This window comes from Natrix helvetica (genome assembly GCF_964273705.1).
Source record: "Natrix helvetica genome assembly, chromosome: Z".
Classification (NCBI taxonomy): domain Eukaryota; kingdom Metazoa; phylum Chordata; class Lepidosauria; order Squamata; family Natricidae; genus Natrix; species Natrix helvetica.
The window spans coordinates 41,932,867-41,953,701 of NC_138554.1; the positions used below are offsets into that span (position 1 = coordinate 41,932,867).

At 41.8% G+C, this 20,835-nt stretch overlaps 2 protein-coding genes across 3 annotated transcripts in view; both read left to right on the forward strand.

Moving 5' to 3' along the window:
- HOXB9 (homeobox B9) overlaps positions 1-7,386 on the forward strand; it is a gene marked incomplete at its 5' end in the record, with an annotated part of 53,805 nt that extends 46,419 nt beyond the window's left edge. The window contains 2 exons of one of the 2 annotated variants that reach the window (XM_081932771.1): positions 3,339-3,852; positions 7,127-7,386. In XM_081932771.1, the coding sequence (XP_081788897.1) occupies positions 3,339-3,852; positions 7,127-7,362 (750 nt within the window). In that variant the 3' untranslated portion in view covers positions 7,363-7,386. Of the gene's footprint in view, positions 1-3,338; positions 3,853-7,126 lie in introns of those variants that run through there. The other variant, XM_081932770.1, reaches the window with a different exon arrangement.
- Positions 7,387-16,859: 9,473 nt separating this feature from the next.
- On the forward strand, positions 16,860-19,518 carry HOXB8 (homeobox B8; the record flags this gene model as incomplete). The annotated part of the gene is made up of 2 exons (XM_081933548.1): positions 16,860-17,286; positions 18,116-19,518. The coding sequence occupies 2 exons, from the start codon at positions 16,860-16,862 to the stop codon at positions 18,418-18,420; spliced, it is 732 nt and encodes a 243-aa protein (XP_081789674.1). The 3' UTR covers positions 18,421-19,518.
- Between the last annotated feature and the right edge of the window lie 1,317 nt (positions 19,519-20,835).

The following is a 20,835-nucleotide window of genomic DNA, read 5'->3' on the forward strand; positions in this document are numbered from 1 at the left end:
CTAATGTATCATTTTCATATACCAGTTGTCATATTTCACTTTGAAGGGTTTTATCCATCCATATTTAATCACTCTTCAGATTTCAGTCCTTAAATAGCCTACTGAACTCAATGAGAAGTGCCCAGATTTTTACTATTACCAAATCCAATGATTGCAGGAAGAGAAGGAAGACCTAGCTAAATTTGACTATTTAAACTATTTTTAACAATTGGGTGAAATAATTAACATTTGACTGGACATTTGCAGTCCTCTAAAGATTTACTTGAAAATAATCTCAATTAACCTGCTTAGTGCAAAATAGATGTGCCTGAAGTTAAGACATAAAGTGTCTTCACTCTTACAATTATACACTTCTGCTTTTCTTTGAACCACAAATGAAGAGCATAAGTTGGATAAGAATGGAGGGCAGTCTGGTTTTCCGCGTGTGTGTGTGTGTGTGTGTGTGTATAACTTCAAGAAGAAATCAATTACTACAACATTTGAATGTATCAGCTTTCCACTAGTTCAGATGACCTCTAATTCTTGTCTCATCCTCCCCCACTTCTTTCTTTCTCAATGCCTTTATTCTCAAATGAGGTCCCAGGATTTCTAAGGACCTTCTACTTGGACTATTCTCAGAACTGTAGTGCCCTGGCCCTCTTTTAATTAATATATTTTAATTTCTGCCAGAAAGAAAGTTTATTTCTGTTCGTTCTTTGAATGCCTCACTCTATCTATGCACGCATATATCTTCCAATTTTCTGACCATTTAAATATTTCTCAAGCCAGCTGAGATCTACTTTACTATCGACCAACCCAACCATGGTCTTTGCAAACCCCACACTTGCACACATCATCCTGGTCCATATCTTCACTATAGCCACTTTCACTCTGAAAGAAGAAAATATATTTGAGCGAAAGGATTCTTTATCTGTCATAGTTGTTATTGGATTTAGTCTCTTCATTGCCAGAAGGACCTCTTCTAGAAGGACTAATGGGGTTCTCCAAAGCCCCAGTGAGACCAATTACTCGGTCAAAGCCAGTGCTTAGAAAAGGGAGCTTTTACTTCCAAAGTCACAGAATACAATCCCCTTTCTGCATTCATATTGAATGTTTATTTGCACCGTTTTAAAGCTCTCTGCTGAAAACCTAAAGATCTCTCCTTTTCTTGTTGCTTTTATTTTTAGAACAGTTGAATCTTGTTGGGGGGGGGGCAGAACATCCCCACCCCCAACACTTCCTGCTCCATTAGAAAGAAAACGGGATCTACCAGGTTACGAAAGAGGAATTTACGATCAGGCATTGTTACGATGCTTGACACAGCCCGACAGCTAGCTTGGCAAGGCAGTTAAGCCGGAGCGTATTGGTATAATAAATCAATGCTGATATAACGAAAAATATTTACTTAGAAGTAAATGACAGTAAACAATAATGAAAAGAGAACATAAACTTGCAATTATATGTTTTAGGATCTGTGCTGTCAATCTATGCTCCACAGCCGCTGACCTGAACGGGAGAACTCTTCGGAAGCAAATGCATTGAGCCAGATTTAGTAATGGAAATCCATAAGGATCTGAATTATGTTGGATTCATCCTGCAGCATTAAGAAGGTTGAACAGCAGGAGGGCAAAAAGAGGGTTCTGTAAGGTTCAAGACATCTCTCCCATCCCTGGCTTTTCTACACCCCCAACACCCCCCCCCCCAATACCCTCCCTTTCCACAGGCAGTAAATTCAAGGCTATAAAAATCAAAGAAAGCTAATGTAAGTTTTATTCAACTATTTAACCGTCTCAGGTCTAACGCCTTCTGTGAGGAAAGAAAAAGAAGCGGTGCCGAATTGGACATTTTACAAGGGTAGTAAAATTAAAGTGCGTGTATATGGCGGGGAAGAAGGAGAGAGGGGAAGTGAGATTCAGCAGTGCAAATCCGTCTCTTCTCCCCCAAGCCTCCTCCGCCTCTCCATTGCTTTCCAAACAAACGAGGCTATTGCAGTCCGGAACCGGCATTCCCCCCCCCCCCCCTCCTCTGCAGTTCACGCTCTGCCTGTTTAAAATCTTGTCTATCAGAGCAACATATAACTCACAATGATTCTGCATGTAGATACACATGCTTAGAATATATGTGGGGATGATAGATACGTGAGTGTGAATATATGTATCCGTGTGTAGATAGGCTTACCATATAAGCGACTGTTTTACTACAAGCTATAGATTTCATTCAGGCATCATCAGGTCATGCGCCTGTACATCCACACCGGCATATATAATGTACACGCGCGACAATGTTTAATATACAATCGTGGAGGGATTATATACAAATCAATGTTGAACGGAGCAAGGAGGGCGGGGGGGGGGGGAAACGGGACACAGGGAAAATCGTCCGGTATTAAAAGCTCTTGCAATAGGTTACTCTCCATCTACAGCCAGCTTTCAACGACAATAATGATAGCGATAACAACAACCACCATGTGGAAAGCATCTTTCGCGTACGTGCATCCATACACCTTGGACTTGTAACCCGATTCATCCCCCCGCCCTCTTCTGGAAAACTTTAGAGAAAAGAAAGCACAATTCATATTGCATTTTCCCGACTGAGATAATTAGCCTTGACATATCGAAGGCGAGTGAAGGAGTCCAGAATGGCCGCTTATACATTTGGTAGTGGGGGCGGGAGCGGAGGGTTGGGGGGGGGGAGAGCAGGAGAAATCCCCAGAAGAGCCTTAAGAAAGGCAAAGAGAGGACAAAACTCAGCATTTCTCTTTCATGTTTCGGGGCAGGGAATCGATCCCCCTCCCACATCGACATCGCTGCAGCATCCCTCCACCCCCCCCAGTCCAGAGCCCCCCTCCCATCCCCGTTTGCACTGTACGTTTCGCTTTCTGAACCCCCGACGTTTTGCAACATCGCCTCGACAGAACGCAATCCATCCTTGATGTGGAATGCAGAGGGCGGTTGACAGCCTGGGCGCACACACACACACACACACACACCCGCCCGCCCGCCCGCCCCGCCAGGATTGATTTACGCCTGCCCTGACGCTTTATCAGCCTCACGAAAAAAGTTTGACCAATCATTTTGCTGGAAGCTCCCTACCCGGCAGTCCCGACTGTACTTTTTCTTGGCTGGGAAGTTGATGCTGGAGGAGGAAAGGGGGTTAAGCGAGAGTGTCGCCTGGTTTGGTGTTTTGTTTTGTTTTGTGTTTTTTTTTTCAACCAGCTCCCCCCTCCCCTCTCCATATACTCTAATATCTGTACAGCAGCTTAACTAGAGATCTACTCCTTATTTTTTTATTGCTTGTTCGCTCGCTCGCTGGTTTGCTTTCCCCTTCATTGAACCGTGGTGCTCGTAGGATGTCCAAGAATGTCAATTTCTGGAACTCTTAGCAATTACTATGTCGACTCCATTATAAGCCATGACAACGAAGACTCTCCCGCCGCTAAATTCTCTTCCGGGCAGTACTCAAACTCCAGGCAAACTACCCACACTGAACACCTCGAGTTCCCCTCCTGTAGTTTCCAGCCCAAATCCTCCGTTTTCAGCGCTTCCTGGACGCCTCTGCCGCCACACACTGCTGCTACCCTTCCTTCGGTCTACCATCCCTACCTCCAGCATCAAAACATCCCTACCTCAGAGAGCAGGTATCTACGAAGCTGGCTGGACCCAGTGCCCAGAACAGAAAACATAGCAGCCGGGCAGGGACCAGTTAAAACAGAACCGCTGCTGGGACACCCCGGGGAGATCCGTAAACAGGGGACACAGGAGTACCAGTTAGACCCTTCTGCTGGAAGGGAAGGGATCGCTTCCAGTCAAAGGCCCAGCTTCGAGGACAATAAAGTTTGTGAAGGAAGCGAGGACAAAAGCAGGCCAGATCAAAGTAAGTTATAAAAAGTGAGGAAGTAAACATCATAAAAACCTAAGAGGGGGTGTCATAAAAGGCACAATGGGCAGGGGAAGCTTTAAAAAAAAGATTTTAAAAGAGAAATCTCCCCCTTCCCCCATCTAAGCCACTGGTGTTAATCTAGGGCTGGGGATTCTGGAGTGGGTGGCTTGCTCGGCTTAGTGTATTGTTGAAAGTGATATGAGCATGGAAATTGGACAGTGAGGGTTGGAAGGGACGCGATTCGACTTTGCTTGCAGCCGGTGGCTTGAAGAAGGGGGCAGTTGCTTCGCGGGCTTCGGTTGTATGTATAAAAATTGGCGGTGGGGGAGGACAACGATAATAGATTGGGGGAGTATTGAATGAGCCTCGGTGTGTGTGTGTGTCCATGTACATGTTTGGAGAGAGACTAAAAGAGGAATAGACGCGAAGGATGAAAATAGTGTGGAAAGTGGGGTCCCACTGAGAACTAAGAAGGGAGATTCAGTTCTCCAAGGATCTTTATTTACCTTGGAGGACCTCGATCCCTGGTAGCGTGCGTTATCTTCTTCCTTGTTTATTATTGTTTGGATATGAAATGTGCATTCCGTGTGGCTATGAATATTTCAGAGCCAATGCCTTCCCTTGTCCCTCCCAAAAACAGAATAAATAAATAAAAGAAGCAAGGCTTATTAGGGTTTTTTTCTTTTGTTTCAAATTTACTAAGAGAAATATAGCATAGAACTCTTAAGCTTAATCATGTTTGCTTCTGCAATTTCATCGCTATTATCTCTCTCTCCCTCCCCCACCCCCACCCCAACACAGACACCTTAGGAAAAATGTTGTGGAAAAAAACTGGGGATAGGATGGGGTGGGTCAGGAAGGGAGATGCGACAAAATTTAATTAGAATCTTTTTTTTAAAAAAAATAAACTTATAATGCAAGGCGATTTGGCTTCTTTCTCCTTGCCCTTTGCCCAATGCCGGGGATGTTTCCAATAAAAGAACTGACTTCAGTATTGTGATATGTGCGAATTCCCTGCTAGTTTCAAATCAGGATGTAGGTTATTTCATTTAGAAGATGAGTTCCCAAGAGGTTTATTTATTTCATTTCATTTTATTTCATTTTTAAAGGAAAGAGGACGCCAATATGGTGATGATGGTGACGGTGGTGGTTTTTTTATTTGAATTTTTCTCGAAATTAAAACCCGGTGCATTTTGCTAGCGTCTTGGTCTTGATAGCATTTCATGAACAACTCCTGCCCTTGGGAGTGGACCGGAGCAGGAAAGAAAGATTTGTGTTGCAGAATTGGCAGAAAATCCAGATCAGAAGGAAAGAATCATTTGAAAAGAATGGGAAGATTGAAGAAAAAAGCTTGTCTGCCCCCACTTCCACTCCTCTCCTCACCTTCTCACCAGACCCGGAATGGAGAGAGAACTTGTGAAGAAAAGACTTAGTTCCTAGAGATACAAACTGCCCACCGGTGTCCGGCATCAAGTTCTGTGGGGTGAAAGTGCAGGGAAGGCAGAAATGGGGAGGGGGGAGCAAAAGGAGAGAAGGACCTCATTTTGCCCCAAACAGAAGCTGGGCTTTCACCTCTGTGCAATTCAGATTATTCCTACACTTCTTCATTGAAAGAAAAGCATTACCTTGAGTCTAATACACACCCCGTTTTTGTATGTGAATGTATGTTTTTGTGTCTATATTTATGAATGTGCATTTTGGGTATAAGAATAGCCTGCTAACTAAACCTCCCCCCTCCCCTCCACACACCCACTCCCTCCCTTTCTTCTTCCTTCCTTCTCTTGTTTTGTTTTGTTGTCTTTTGTTTCCTGTTTGGGGAATTGTGTGAATGAAAAATAAACTTGTTTTTCCTGTGCCAAACCTCATGTTTCCATAAAATGCCAAGAAATCACACGCACATCCATATCCCTATAAAAAGCGAAAAGCGGGACAATTATGGAGACTGCCATTAAAGATAGGTAGCAGTATTAATTATTAACAGCAATGCCTCTCTTTAATATTTAATTTTTTGCTTATTAGACTCAGCCACTTCTGTGAAGGAAGTAGTTGCTAAGATGATTAGGAAGAGAGTGGAAACTAAGGTGTGTGTGTGTGTGTGTGTGTGTGTAAAAGAGAGGGGGGAGGGAGAGGGAGGGAGGGAGAGAATGGATTTCATTTTACCCTTGGAGAAATGGCGTCTGTATCCCCTTCTGTCATTCAATAAGACTTGAGACTTGCAAGCCTGCTTTTAATTTCAGCAGGAGGCCAGGAAACCAGGCAAGAGCTGCCTTTTCTGCTGCAGCCCTTTCCCTTGGTAGCAGAATTCCCTCTGTATGAAAGAACACTAGCTTGCCTTTACATGAACAGCACAACACCACAATACATGCAGACACACACTCACATCCAGCTGCCTTTTTGTTTTGTTTTGTTTTGCCTTTGGTGAAGATGTAGCCACAGCAGACCTACTGTAATCCTGTTTACTCACCTCTAGCATTTTATTGACTTGGCTTCTAGCCACAGTGTTTCTCCTTCTCTGCCCCCCATAAAAGGTCTCATGAATTCTCCAAATCAGGGTTGTTGCTTCTGAAACTCTGCTTGGGGTAAAAGAATATCCATGAGCAGAAGATGCTATATGCCACTGCTTGGGAGACTGTTGTGGCTTTCAAGAGAGGATACCCCCTCCCCTTCTCTGTTTGATCTGGATTTGCTGGATTAGGAGGGTCATGATGAAAACAAGGGTGTTCTAGACTATAGACAGGCAATTTGTTTTTCCCTTGTAGCACAAAAAAAGAAAGGAAGGAAGGAATTTCTATTTTCTGTCAATACTGACAGAAAATATGCCTTTCACACCAATATTTAAAAGATATGTGTGGATTGTTTACCTATCCAAGTGCCATATAAATAGATTCATTTAAAACATTTGAATAAAGTGCCATTTTCCTTCCTTCCTTCCTTCTTTCCTTTCTTCCTTCTTCCTGTCTTTTATATGTAAATAAATATACTCTTAGATAAAATACTCACTTTGATTTTCTTTCCCTCCCTTTTCTTTCTAAAGTCTTGTTTGCTATTTGCAGGTCAAACATGACTATTTTGATGTGCGGCAGATATATTTTGTACATCTATTTTTCTAACAATATATTGTAGGTAAGACTTGGTAGGTATCCACTGCACATGAGCTTGTCTTCACATAATTCAAAAGTTAGTCCAAATAGATTTTGAGAACCTGGGAGGATTTGATGTCAATTCCTGAGTGACCCTGTCTTTTTGGCTTTGTTTTTTCCCCTTCTAGGTAATCCAGCAGCCAACTGGTTGCATGCCCGTTCCTCCAGGAAGAAAAGATGCCCCTATACAAAGTACCAGACCCTGGAACTGGAGAAAGAATTTCTGTTCAACATGTACCTCACCAGGGACCGTAGACATGAAGTGGCCAGGCTTCTGAACCTGAGTGAAAGACAAGTCAAAATTTGGTTTCAGAATCGCAGGATGAAAATGAAGAAAATGAATAAGGAACAGGGAAAAGAGTGAAACTTTCTCCTCCTCCTTCTCCTCCTCCTCCTCCTCCTCCCCCTCCCCCCTCCTCCTCCTCCTCCTCTTCTTCTTCTTCTTCTTCTTCTTCTTCTTCTTCTTCTTCTTTCCTCTTTCTCTGTTCTACCTAATTTTCATCCCTCCCAAACTTAAATGGTTTTTTATGGTCAATGACTTCCTTCTCAGCTGTGTTTGAGATGACTTCAGAAGCAAGCAAGCTAGAAAGAGGTCTCCTCTTGGGTGGTAGGCAAAGGATTCAGAAGACTACACATGCTTGTTTCCATTTGACATCCTCCACACTTTTAAAATATATTTACTGATCACTCCAACAAGGGGCAATAAGGGGGGTGGGGGATGCTATGCACTGAAAGGTAATTGTTGACAGGCAATAGTCTGTAAGCATAGTTACTTCCTTTTGTTTGCTAGACCTTCCCAAACTTGAAGTGTTCCAAACAGTGTGAGCTTCAAATCCCCCACTTGCCAAAATAAATGAGAATTGTAATGCAAGGCATTGGAAAGACAGTAATTGCAGGAGGGTTGCTTTGAATGCTATTGATTAAGTCAAGAAAAGGAAAGGAAAAGAAGGCTGACCTTAAACCTGCCATCAACTAAGGGCATGTCCTCCCTTACCCATCCCCAGGCTGGAACTGGATTGATCCAGAACCAACAACTGTACAGATACCCAAGTGAACCCCAATTCAACCTCCATACCACATTCTTTTTCTTAAGGCAGATAAGATCTCCCCTCTACTCATGGAGTACAAGGAAGAAAACTCCAGAAAAAACCATTTATAAACCATGAACTTTTTGAGGGCTTGCATTAAGAAGGCAACTCTCTTTTCTCCCTTAGCTGTTTGATAAGCAGCTTTTAGAAAGAAAGAAAGAAAAATAGGTTAGTCAGAACATTGCCCCAAGCAATGCCCCAAGCAAACTTTGACCAGCATCTGGGGAAGAATCTACACTCCCTGATTTGCTTATTCCTTTCCTTCTCTTTATTTGGTGTTGAAGAACTTTCCAGCTTGCTCACATTTCTCCACTAAGACATTTTTGAGGAGATAAGGAGGGTCAGAAGAAAAAGCCTTTTGAGCTGCATGTGAAGCTAAATTTACCTAAATTTGTAAAATCAGGGGACTCTTTGCTTTTGATATCTATAATTTATTAAGGACAAGACTTATTCAGAAGAGCACTCAAGTACCAAGTGTGATAGAGGATCTCTGAGTCAAGCCTCACTTATTCAGTTTCACAGAGAAGTTTTAATACTTGAATGTTGTGGGATCTACCTCCTTTCCTTGTCTTGGAGGATACAACCACATTTCACGTTTAGTCGTACACAAAAGGGTAGTTGATTGCTTTTGAGATAGAAATTGCTTTTTTTAATTTTAAATACTTTTTATATCTCCTTTGTTTACAAACCGAAAAACAGCCCCATTAGATAAAAAGGGGATTCCATGTCTTTGGTAGCCCCATCCTTCACTTTTAAATAATCAGACTTGGGATTTTCTTTCCTTTATGATTATTGAGGTGCATCCCCACCTTTTGGAGGGCTTGGATGGAGGGGAGTTCAGGGAGGGGGTGGTAGGTAAGTTACTTTAGTGCAAGAGGCTTATATGGTGTGGGAGGGCTGTTGTTTCTGTAGGGAGAACTGTTCGTGAATGTGCTCTTGTGAAGCTTCCTCTTGTTTTCTGTGGCTTATAAGAATGTAAAATGGGGCTTAAACCATTTTAAGCTTTTAAATAGACAAGACTCCACATTTCTAAACTGATTTCCACTGCCATTATGCACTCCCACTTTTTAGATGTAACACCATTCTATGGTGAGAAATTTTCATAACATAACAGGGATGAGGAAGGGGGGGAAAGGGGGGAAATACTTGCTTAAGTGTAAGGCTCTTTCTCTTTGTAGACAGGAGTCCCAGAAGAAAAATCTAATTTCATAGAGTGATGTACAGAATTTTTCTACCATTGTTTTTGTCTGCCGTCATTTCAAAATTTGATAGGCAGATTTTAACTTTACATTTCAAATAGCATTGCCTGGTTTGAAGGATTTTCTGAAAAGGCAAGCAAATAAATCTTTTACTCCCTCACGTTTTTTAATAATATTTTAGCGGGTTTTTGAAAAATTGTTTCCTGGGGGTGGGGTAGGGGTGGGGAAACAAAAACTTGAAATGCCCACATCCTAGACAAGTTGTCTTGGATCAGGGGAGAAGGATTTCTGGGTGAATCAAACAAATTGTTGCTGTGGGAGAAATATATAGGGTATACTCCAGGCTTAAATTTTGCTAACTTCATACTGTTTTCAAAACCAATTTTATATTGTGTTTTAAAGGAAAAAGTCGGAGCTTCTGCATATATCTATTTAACGTCTCCTAATAAAAAGAAAGCTGGAAGTATTGTTTGGTTTTTAGATAGAATTGCCAGCATTAGAGAGCCTATCGCACCAGCTAAAATATGGGAAGATTTGGAGTGGTTTGACGGTTTATCCACGGCTTTTATTTTCCTCCAATAATTCTCAAAGCTGACCAGACAACCCGAGGATTGCAGAAAAACTGCTCTGAAATTTTCTCGAGATTAATATGAACATTTTGTAAAGAAAAACATTCTCCACACATGTATTAGCATATTAACTGATTTTAGACATAGACGCGTTCCTAGACCTTATTAGTGAAGACAAGAGATGTTTTTGAAAGCTGCATTTTTGGTAATGCATGGATTAATAAGAGAAACTAGTTGATTTCATTAGAAAAAAAGTCTCTCTGTAGAGGAAAAATGTTGAAAAAAATATTGTTTCTTCAGTTCTATAAGGTCAAAATGTATTTTCTACAGTTGTTGATCCCACAGAATAAAAATCGATTTAAAGGGGACCCTTACCTATATCTCATTGTGTTATACTGCTTCTTCTAAAACTGCAGAAATATTTGCACTTGTGTTTGTTTTTCTTTAGTGGCTCTTTAGCGTGTATTATAAAGATATTTTAGGTTTTATTTGGTTTGTTGGAGATTCTCTCCTTTGTCCTTAGAAAAAGCTCATTCCCAGTGTATTTTTATTTCTTTCTGTGTGAAGTCAGTTCCATCCCTGAATCTCTTCAACAAAACAGAAATAAAGCAATTCTCTGTCTTTCAATTTAAAGAGTTAAAAGAGTCTTTCTTGTTACTTTTAGACCAGAAAACAAATAATAAAGGACTGATGAATGAATGAATGTGAGAATATGTATGAGTGAATGAATGTGATGTTTACCTGGTACAGGAAAGCAGTGTAGATACTGAAGGTTGTTTTCCACAGGGATGGAAGGATGATGATCCAGAATTCTTCAGAGAAGGAAGGAAAAAAAGAAGGAAGACCAACTAAAAATTTTCCAGTGCCCCAGCAACTGTCTTGTAATTTTAACCCAAAAGTAACTCAGATTAAAAACAATAATATTTTAGATTTTGCCAAAGTCACTTGGATATCTTTATTCTCTACTCAAAAGAAAATCATGCATAGTTGTTTCCATTTTTGTTTATATCCAAAATCCACATAATTCTTCTTGAAAGATTATGAAACCTTTTAAAAAAACGAGCACATTATCTTCATTAGCACAGACATACATGCATGCATGTGTATGTATGTGTACACAAACACACACACACAAATACCGCATATTCCAAAAGGTGAATAAAATGATTGCTAGATGCTGGATATTACTGGAGTAGAAGTAGTAGAGTAGCTTGTCATAAAAAGGAGAAGAAAACTCTGTGCGGTAGGCTGCAATAAAAGAATATGACCGCCATAAAACTTTATAGGGTATAAATTTCTGAAGGTTAAGGAACTAAGCAACTGTAAAGCAAACAAGAGTAGGAAACTTTCAGAAGCTCCTAAATTACCAGAATGTCTTTCTACGGTGGGGGAAGAGGAGGAGGAGGAGGAGGAAGAAGAAGCAGGGATGTATTTTTATCTGTTTCACCCAGAAATAAGAAACATTTAAAAAGAGGAGAAAAATGAAACGTGGAGGAATGGGGAGGGGGAGACAAAGAAAGCATTTCTTAATTTATCCAAATCTTGTGCGTTCTGTGAAAACCCTGTGTTCTGGATTGCTTCAGCCTTTGTCGGTCATTTCTTATCACTTTCAAGTTGCCAGCATCCTGGATCATAAACTCTCAGCAACATCCCCTTTCCTCCCCCCACCCACCCCAAAACACCCTATCACCACCACCACCACCAAATGTAGACGCATACTCCAAGTCCTGGCCAGACGTCTGGTTTTGGAAAGCTTTTTCTGCCTCTCTTTTTAATCTATTTACAGCCCAACTTTTCCCTTCCAGAGCAGAATACTTCAATTGTTTAGTCTCGGGCTTTGAAACAATGGTGGTTTTTCAAAAGCAAAATCCCCGTCTCTGTCATTTATTGCCCTGAAAACGACCGAATGGAAAGCAACGCAGTAGAACTAACCAAGAATTCTGAGGAGACAGTGGTCACCTTCCACTTACAGTCATAGAAGAATTCTTATACACTCCTCCATGATTTATCATTGGTAACAATCGTTTAAAATGCACACAATGGAAAAGAAAAGATGGGATCCATAAAAGCATCACAACCAATCTCCCTAACCCATTTTTGCTTATTACCATCTATTATTTTTACGGGCGTCTTACTTCAAATGGTCGTTAGATGGTGCTATCACTCCATGGTAGAAATAGCCGGACCGCAGTGTCTTTCCCTCTTGAGTCTACAACACCTTGATTTCATTACGAACAATAAACGGAATTGTTGCTCGAAACCATTGTGAATAAATTCCCAAGCATAAAATATAGGACTAATCATGGCGATCTTTCTGGAGCGTTTCTTCTCAGAAGGTATAAATACTCGGTCCTTTGGAAGGTGAGCAAAGAAGGAAAGATGAAAACTTGTTACACAAAGGCCGCCAGAAGATCGCCAGCACACACCCCGAGTTTGTATAATTGTTTCTACGCAACTCCATTTGTCTTAACAGAGCTTTGTGGGAACAATTTAATGCTGAACTTGTTACCCAGAGTATGATTAAACGTGTGTGTGTTTGTGTGCATTTGTGTGTGTGCGCGCGCGCGCTCTTCTGCTTCCCACCCCCCTCTCTGTGTGTGATTGTAAGCAAATAGTTCTTTAACCGCATAAACGACGCAAATCCAAGCAATGTTCTTTGGCTCCGCTACTTGTGTTGTGATATCAGAAGGATTTGGCTATTTTCAAAATGTAGGGTTTATTTAGCTAGAGAGGAAAGATAGGTCACAAATTTTAGGAGATGTCATGTGCTGCCCAGCCAACAGAGATCTGGGCATACTTTGATGGGGATCATTGTAGATCATTATATAGTATGGCAATTTTATGAGAATCATCATAAATATCCTTAAATATTTGCAATGGTGTCAAGAGCTGTTTATTCTCCCGTGTATTTGTCCAGCTTTTGAAGAATGTGGAGGAATTCTCTGGAAAACACAAATTCCAGAATATCTTGTGTTTGTGCTTAGTTACGTTAGAAAAGGACAGGGACTTTCTAAATGAATCAAAGACAAATGTACCTGTGGTTCTTTCAAAATACAATTAGGATCAGGTAACTGCAACACCAACCTCTCTGTTTTTTTAAAAAGTGTGTGTGTGTGTGTATTGTGTGTGTGTGTGTAAAAGTAGTGAATCAAAGACAAATGTACCTGTAATGTGATTCTTTCAAAATACAACTAGGACCAAGTAACTCCAAAGCCATCCTTTTTAAACAACAAAAAAAACTATATAGATGTGTATATGTGTGTATATGTAAAAGTATACATGTGTGCTTGTGCGCACCCATATCTATATATATGGTTCTCTGTGTGTAGGTGAAAGAAGTATTTTCCAATGTCCATTCAAAAGGACTGTCGGCCCACAAAGGAACCCAATAGGAAGGGGGGGGGAAGAGATTAAAAACTAGAATCAGAACCCATTTTAATAAAGATGGTTTATAAAGAAAAATGTACAAAAATGGTAACAAAATGTTAGAAACAGTCAAGACTCCATAAATTGATTAAACGACGCCCAGCAGATTTTCTACATTACAAAACTGAACTTCAAGGGAAAAAAGAGAGAGATTGGATGTGGGTAGTCAGGAAACAAGAAAACGGAGAGTCCCATCCTCTCTTTTCTACTGCAACTCCTGGCAATGTTCAGCAATTCTAAAATAGATAAAAGCTGCAATCTTTTAACCAGATGTACTTTGTGCTAATTAATAGAAAAAACCCTTCTTTTTTTTAATCCACTCATGGAGCTATAAAACAATGAGAACTTACAATTTACCAAGTGATGTATTTTGGGGAAAGATTTTCTAATAAATCTTTCCTCCGCTGGGTATTTGTAAATTATATTCTCACTTTCTCTAGTGGTTCCCCCCCCTCTCCCCTATCCCCTATAATAGAAACATTTGCCTTTCATCAGAGGCCCCGAGTACAGTATACCAATGATTTAATGCTGATGACAATTCTTCATAGGATATCAAACACTAAATTGCCCCGCACGTTGGTTAAAATGCTAACTTCCAGGATAACTCAGCTATCTTATCTTGATTCTGGTTCCTCTTTCTCTTTTCTCTCCCTTTCATCCCACCCCCCATAACACACACACATCCTGGTAGTAAGCGTTTGCAGATTAACAAATGCCTTCCAAGATGTAAATCCAGGTAGATCTTTTTTTTTTTAATGCCAGCAAATTCTAAGTATTTGAGGCTTGGTTGTAAATACATACTGGTTGTGAGGAATTGTTTTTGAGAAAGCTTATGGAGCAATCCTTATTCAGAGATAATACCTATTATATTCAGTGGTATGGGACTCGATTTCACAGGTAAATGTTAGAAAGTTTGTGGCTTAATTGTTAAGGAAATACGGGGGTTAAGTTCTCAGTAAAGATCTTAAAGGTTATCTTATAAATCTGTGAAAATATTGGAAAAGAAAAAAGCTGGCCCCTGTTTTGTTCTGTTATTTATGAATAGCAATAATCAAACTTTTTAAAAAAGTGTTTCTTCCATTCAATGGACCGGAAAAGAAAATATAGAAATAAAAGCTCTATTTTTAAGCTCTCTTTTCAAGTATTTCAAGGAATTATTATCTTTTAGAAAGGGGAGAAGGGTTGGAGGAAAAACAGCCTTTAAAGAAATGAAACAGACATGTTCTTACATTTAAAACATAATTTTTAAGCCTTCTCATTTTGTTTTGTTTCTTTCCTCTTCCTTCCCTCTCAGCTGAACATGGTAAGGTAATATGAATTATTTTCCCACCAAAAGATATATCTCGGGATTTTGACTTAAAAGAGGTACAGGACTTTGAAATTGTTTCTTTTCAGAGGGCATTTCTGTTTTGGATTGGAATTATTTTGATTCATCTTTGGGATGTTAACCAAATATAACTGTACGATGGCAGTAAGGCGGAGAAGAGAAGCTGGAGTGTTGGGCCCTTCCCAGTACAAAAAGTGAGAACGCAGCGGTGCAAAAATCTGTATTTCAGTTAATGCAGAAATGACATTTCTCTATATCAGGGTGCGAAAGAGTGCCCGGAGAAACAAGTTTACATAGTAGGGAAACTTTATATTTGAGGATTAGGATTGGCATCTTTTGGAGCAGGGAGGACACAGAAAGCTCCAACAAAATAATTGCTGATAAACCTAGCGGACTACTAGAATTTATTTTCCGTGATTATAAGGTGAATTAAATCAGTGGTGATCGGATTGTTGAGTTTACCAATTTACCACCACCTTTCTCCTATAATCTCACTCTTGCCCCCCCCCCATTTTTCTTCAGCATCCTTCCTAGTTAAAAGCACCTTGTGGTTTGAACTAGGCTTTGGGGGGGGGTACTTCTGAAGATGGCACATGTGAACACTCAGTTAAGAAGACTCACAACTGTGTTGGTTGGGAGCTAAGGGGAGGTGGGAGATATCTTCCTCTCTGCTGGAACAGAAGAGGAGGTTGGGGAAGAGACATAACAGGAGAGTGTGGTAGGAGGGGTGATATCAGGGAGCTGAAAAGTCAATGTTATATATGAAAAACTATAATCATTTTAATTCAGTATTGACACCCCAACATCTTGCAATAATGGTGTTTAGGCGCCAATCGAAACCTGGGTTTTTATAGCTGTGGAAGAAAGAACTCATAAAAACCCTCTAACAGCTTTTTATGTAGTGCAATATAACCAGCAAGAGCATCTTGGAGTGTGTGCGGTTTTGTTTTGTTTTGCTTTTTTAAATATTTATTTGTTTGACTCCCTTTCTGTGTGTATGTCTGTGTTTGTGTGTCACCACATCTTTTTACTTAGCTTTATTTCTTGTATGCAGTATAGTTTGTTAAACAGTTTAAGGCCCTGTCTTTTTTTGGGAGGAGGCCCTTACAAATGGACCATTTCTTTCTTTTGGCGCTGATGCTTAAGCCTTTATCAATAATAAGGAAATTGATCATTAAAATGTTAAATCTGACTATCTCGTTTGTTTTAAAATATGTTGAGGCTATAGGACGCCGTAGGATTTGATAACTTGGTATTAAAATACCAATTACATTTATAGGAGGCTTTTAGAAAAAAAAGGGATAGCAATTAAATCCGGCCTCTTTTTACAGTTTTCCAAAGCAACTCTGACATTTTCCAAAGGGCTAAAACTGCCTCGTTAAAATAAAATTAAAAAAAAATGAAAATTAACGATGGGAGCAAAGCCTCTCTTTAATTTTTCAACCCTCCCCAAATATCAATCTTTTGGGTGGGCTTAGGTAGATGATTTGTCGCGAGGCGAAGGCGAGAGATATCTCATTAACGTAGATAGTTTAGCATATTTAATCTCTATATTTACCCCACCCACCCCCTCCCTCTCTCCCTCGCGCTCTCCGCGCTCTCTCTCTCTCTCCCTCCCTCCCTCCCTCCCTCCCTCTCTCTCTCTCTCTCTCTCTCTCTCTCTCTTTCCTTCTCTGTCTCCCACTCACTCTCCTTCCTGCTCGCAGGCTGTTCAGAGTCCGTGTGGAGTATGTGGAAACCAATAGGATGAGGGTTCCGTAATAGATGCAAATGATCCAGAAAAGACACTGCGAAATATGAACAAACTCATTTGCTCCGAAGTAAATCACGGAAAACTGTTTATGAACTGGCACCTCGCCTTGGAAATGTAAAGCGAGAACTTTTTTTAAGTGCCGATATATATACATATATATTTTAAGGGGGGGGTTAAAGAAGAAGGTGGAAAAAAAGAAGAAAAAGGAGAAGAGAGAGAGAAAGAGAGACACACATTCAGAGAGGAATAATAATAACAACAGTCACAAACAACAACAGCAGCAATTTTAAAAAGCGGAATCCGATACATGTTCATTGGAAAAGAGTTTTGACTCCATCCTCAGATTTTTTTTTTAAATCTATGCATATCTGTATATATTCCTGGAAATCACAAAGATCCGTGGGTTGGCATCTCTTCGTTATCTTCTAACATCCTGTGGCTTTTCATCTCCCCTAACCCTGGTACCTAGATCTAAACCTATTTAAAATAAGCTATTTATATGACAATGAGCTCCTATTTTGTCAACTCCCTCTTCTCCAAGTACAAAACTGGGGACTCCCTGCGCCCCAACTTCTACGATTGTGGGTTCGCCCAGGAACTCGGAGGGAGACCGACGGTGGTGTACGGGCCGAGCACGGGGGGCACTTTCCAGCACCCCACCCAGATCCAGGAGTTCTACCACGGGGCGTCCTCTCTCTCCAGCTCCCCTTACCAACAGAATCCCTGCGCTGTAGCATGCCACGGAGATCCCAGCAACTTCTACGGCTATGACCCGTTGCAAAGACAAAGCCTCTTCAGCGCTCAGGAATCCGACCTGGTGCAGTATCCGGATTGCAAGCTAGCTTCCACCGGCCTGGGAGAGGACGCAGACAATTCGGAGCAGAGCCCGTCTCCCACACAACTCTTCCCCTGGATGAGACCGCAAGGTGAGGAGGCATCTCAGGAAGGGCCAGGCGTCCAGTCGCCGAGAAGGCATTTCCTGAACCCATAAAGCAATTTCGCCTTCCTTTTTTCCCACCTCTTCCACTATCTTTCATCCCCTCCCTCCTTCCCCCCTACCCCAACCCTTGGTTACTTTGTACTGTTTTATGAGCGTAAACTTTTGCACCTCTGAATTGCTTTATCGTTTAATTACCCTGAAAGGAACCTTTTCTCCTGAATGGAGAGAACTGGACTTCTCTCCCCTCCTTCTTTCAATCGGAGAAGCTTCCCCTAAAGTTTATGGTACTTTTACAACCTCCGAGACCCTCTTTTTGTGTCTCTCCTTGGCGTCCTCCGCCTCCTCCCTCCCTCCTCTCGCCGCTTTGGTTATTATCTTTTAAATCTCTGGAGATGCGAGGGGGGCAGGCGGCGGCGGCGGCAGTTGTTTTAAGGGCCAGGAAGGGCTTTCTCGCCAGAAACCTGGGATGTCGGGAAAGGAATAATTTCCCCAAGAAAATGACAAGGATGGGAGGAAAGGAGAGAGCGAGGTAAGCTACCCAAGAACCCGGGTGAGGTTGGAGTTCGGGCTAACAGAGGAGATGGAGCATCTGTGGACCTCTTCGCCAGTGCCTCTCTCCTTTGTACCGTACAAGAAGGGCAGTTTCCGCCGCTGCCTTTGTGTGTCTGTGTGTGTCTCTGTGTGTGTGTGTGTGTATGTGCGCGCGCGGGCGCGGGCGCGCGCGTCTTTCGCTCTCTCTCTCTCTCCCCCTCTGTCCCCTAACCTGGTGGCTGTGTCTTCTCAATCTCCTTTTTTCTTTCTCCTCACCCCAGCAGCCGCTGGACGGAGGAGAGGCCGGCAAACCTACAGTCGCTACCAGACCCTGGAGCTGGAAAAAGAGTTCCTTTTTAATCCTTACCTGACCCGAAAGCGGAGAATTGAAGTCTCGCACGCCCTGGGACTGACCGAAAGGCAAGTGAAAATCTGGTTTCAAAACAGGAGGATGAAGTGGAAAAAGGAGAACAACAAAGATAAATTCCCCAGCAGCAAATGTGAGCAAGAAGAATTGGAGAAACAGAAAATGGAAAGGGCTCAGGAGGTGGAAGAGGGCGGAGAAGCACAGACGGGGGACAAAAAGTAGGCGCTGGAAGACTGGACAGGCAAGCCTCAGAAAGCCGCTCCCCCCACCCCGTCCTTCCATTAATTCCAGTTAATGTGAGCGGTGGTTCCGACGGGGGGAGGATAAATACTGCTTGGGGAGGGGAACTTCGCCTTTTATTGCTGTAAAACAATATAGCTGTGAGCGTCTTCTTCTCCTGGTTGTCCTTTGATACATACAATGAACTATATATTTAAAAAAACCGAAACATCCTGGGGTCTTTTTAGCCTTGTTGTTTGTTATTTTACATCTTCTGGCCAGTTAAGAATTAGTAATAGTGTAATGCAATAGCTTCTGTTAACCATGGCTGTGAAAATTTTTCCCTTTACCCCCCTCTTTTTTCTCCACCTCCCCTCCTTCTCTTCCCCTTTTCTTGTTTGAGACCAGTGCTATGGAAATGATGTACAAAATATACACAGCATTGCACTTTTGAAGACTTTCTTCCTTACTCCTATTTTTCTTTTTTCTCATCCCTCCTCTGAAATACACCTTTCTCTCTCTCTCTCTCTCTCTCCCTCTCCCTCTCTCTCTCTGTGTGTGTTTGTGTGTGTGTCCCTCTCATTCCTTGTCTCTCTCTGCATTTTTCTGTGTTGTGGTTAAACTCCCCTTCTGCAGGTAGCTCTGAAAATATACCCAACAACATGAAACTGCCTATTTATGCTGTAGTTGTCTTCATTTTTGATTGTCACAGCCCCTCTTACCTTTTGGATTCTCATTTTGTTTTCTTTATCTGTTTGTCTTTTAAAGTGTTTTTACCTTTTAAAAAAGAAAGAAAAAGGAAAACAAAAGAAAAATAAAAGTTGTGTTTCTCTTTTCTCTCTTGCCTTTTCCCATTTAGTTGGCATGCACACAGTGGAAGAAGTTGTAAAAAGTGTTTTTCCCTTCTGTTTTTTTTTGTCTCCTCCCCCCTAGGTTTACTGTGAAAAAAGAGAATGTATACTGTATACGTGAATTACTTTATTGGGGGTGGGGAAACTAATGCTATATTTTGTTGTTCTCTCTTCACCTTGTTCTATTGTTGAAGCTGGAAACGGTAGAAGAAAGGAGTTAAAATAAAGTTTGCAAGCCACAATTTCCTCATGACATTGTTCTTTTTTCATTCTGCTAAACACTTCCTCCTGGACATCTAGAAGAGAAGGGTTGGGAAAATAAACACACATCCAAAACAGCTACTGCCATTCAGGAAAGCCTTCTAAGAGGCACAGAAGAAACTTATGGCTTTCAGGGAAAAATACACCTGAAATTTTGGTGGAAGTTTGGGAAAAGGAAAGGAAGGCAGAGAGAGAAGACGGATTCCTTTTCCTTTGAAAACTGTCTCAGACCTACCCTGGCTTCAGGTTAGCAGATTGGCTAAATAGTTTCAGAAAAGTTATGCTAATGATGTCTGCATGTGCCTTTATTTTGTCACTGCTTCAGCCTTGCTGCTCCTAATAGGAGACTTAACCTCCCCGCCTCCCCCCAGCCCCACAGACTCTGGAAATTTGCCAGTTTTGGTACTCCCCACTCTTCAATGGGGAGCTTCGTGATATGTACATGCCCCTCCATATCCCTCTCCACTTTTTTTGGGGGGGGCAACTTAACCTTGAAAAGTGGTCCTCGGCCAATCTCCAAGGCCAGTTTCATTCTTATTTGTCACAGCGTGCTTTGATAAGTTTCAGTGAAACTTGCGTCTTTTAATCTCTCTTCCCTCTGCCCCCCCCCATTTTCCCCTCCTTTTTTTCTGGAAGCTTTCCTTGCTTCCCCAGCAAAAAAAGCAGAGTAACCAGCTGGTCACATTTTCCTTCTCCCTATAATTGAGTCCAGCAGAAGAGCTGACACGCTTAAATAGAGATCTGTTGTAATCTTTCCTTCGCATCCCCCCCCCCTCCGCTCCCCCTTCCGCCACCAGAAAAAGCAAAGCGAGCTCCGAGGCTCAACGCCTGTGGCAGTGGAATAAATTACATATAGAATTGAATGGCATTCAGAAGGGGAGCTACTGGAGCGGGGAGGGATGGGGAGGTAGCAACTGAAATAGTAAATAGTAAGTCTCCCAGTGCTCGAATGGGCGATGCTGGTGCGGGTCAGAGACTGTATCTTCGCGGGGGGTGGGGATGGGGAGCGGCGGCAGATGCCAGTGGAATGTCGGCTTATAAAACCCGCCCCGAGACCGCGAGTTAGGGCGGGCATCTCTCTCCGCTCTCTGACTCTCAAGCCCGCGTTTTTCTCTTGGGTACTAAGCAGGAGGGAGAACAGGGGTAGAAAGGAGAAGATTATATCTGTAATGTGTATACCCAGCCTGGAGAGACTTCAAAGAGAGAGGGAACACAAAATCAAACCCATGGGAAGAATTGTCCCTGTGTAATCCCTAAGGCTGCCTCCCTTACTTGGATCGACCAAGTGGGTCCGTTTCTCTACTAC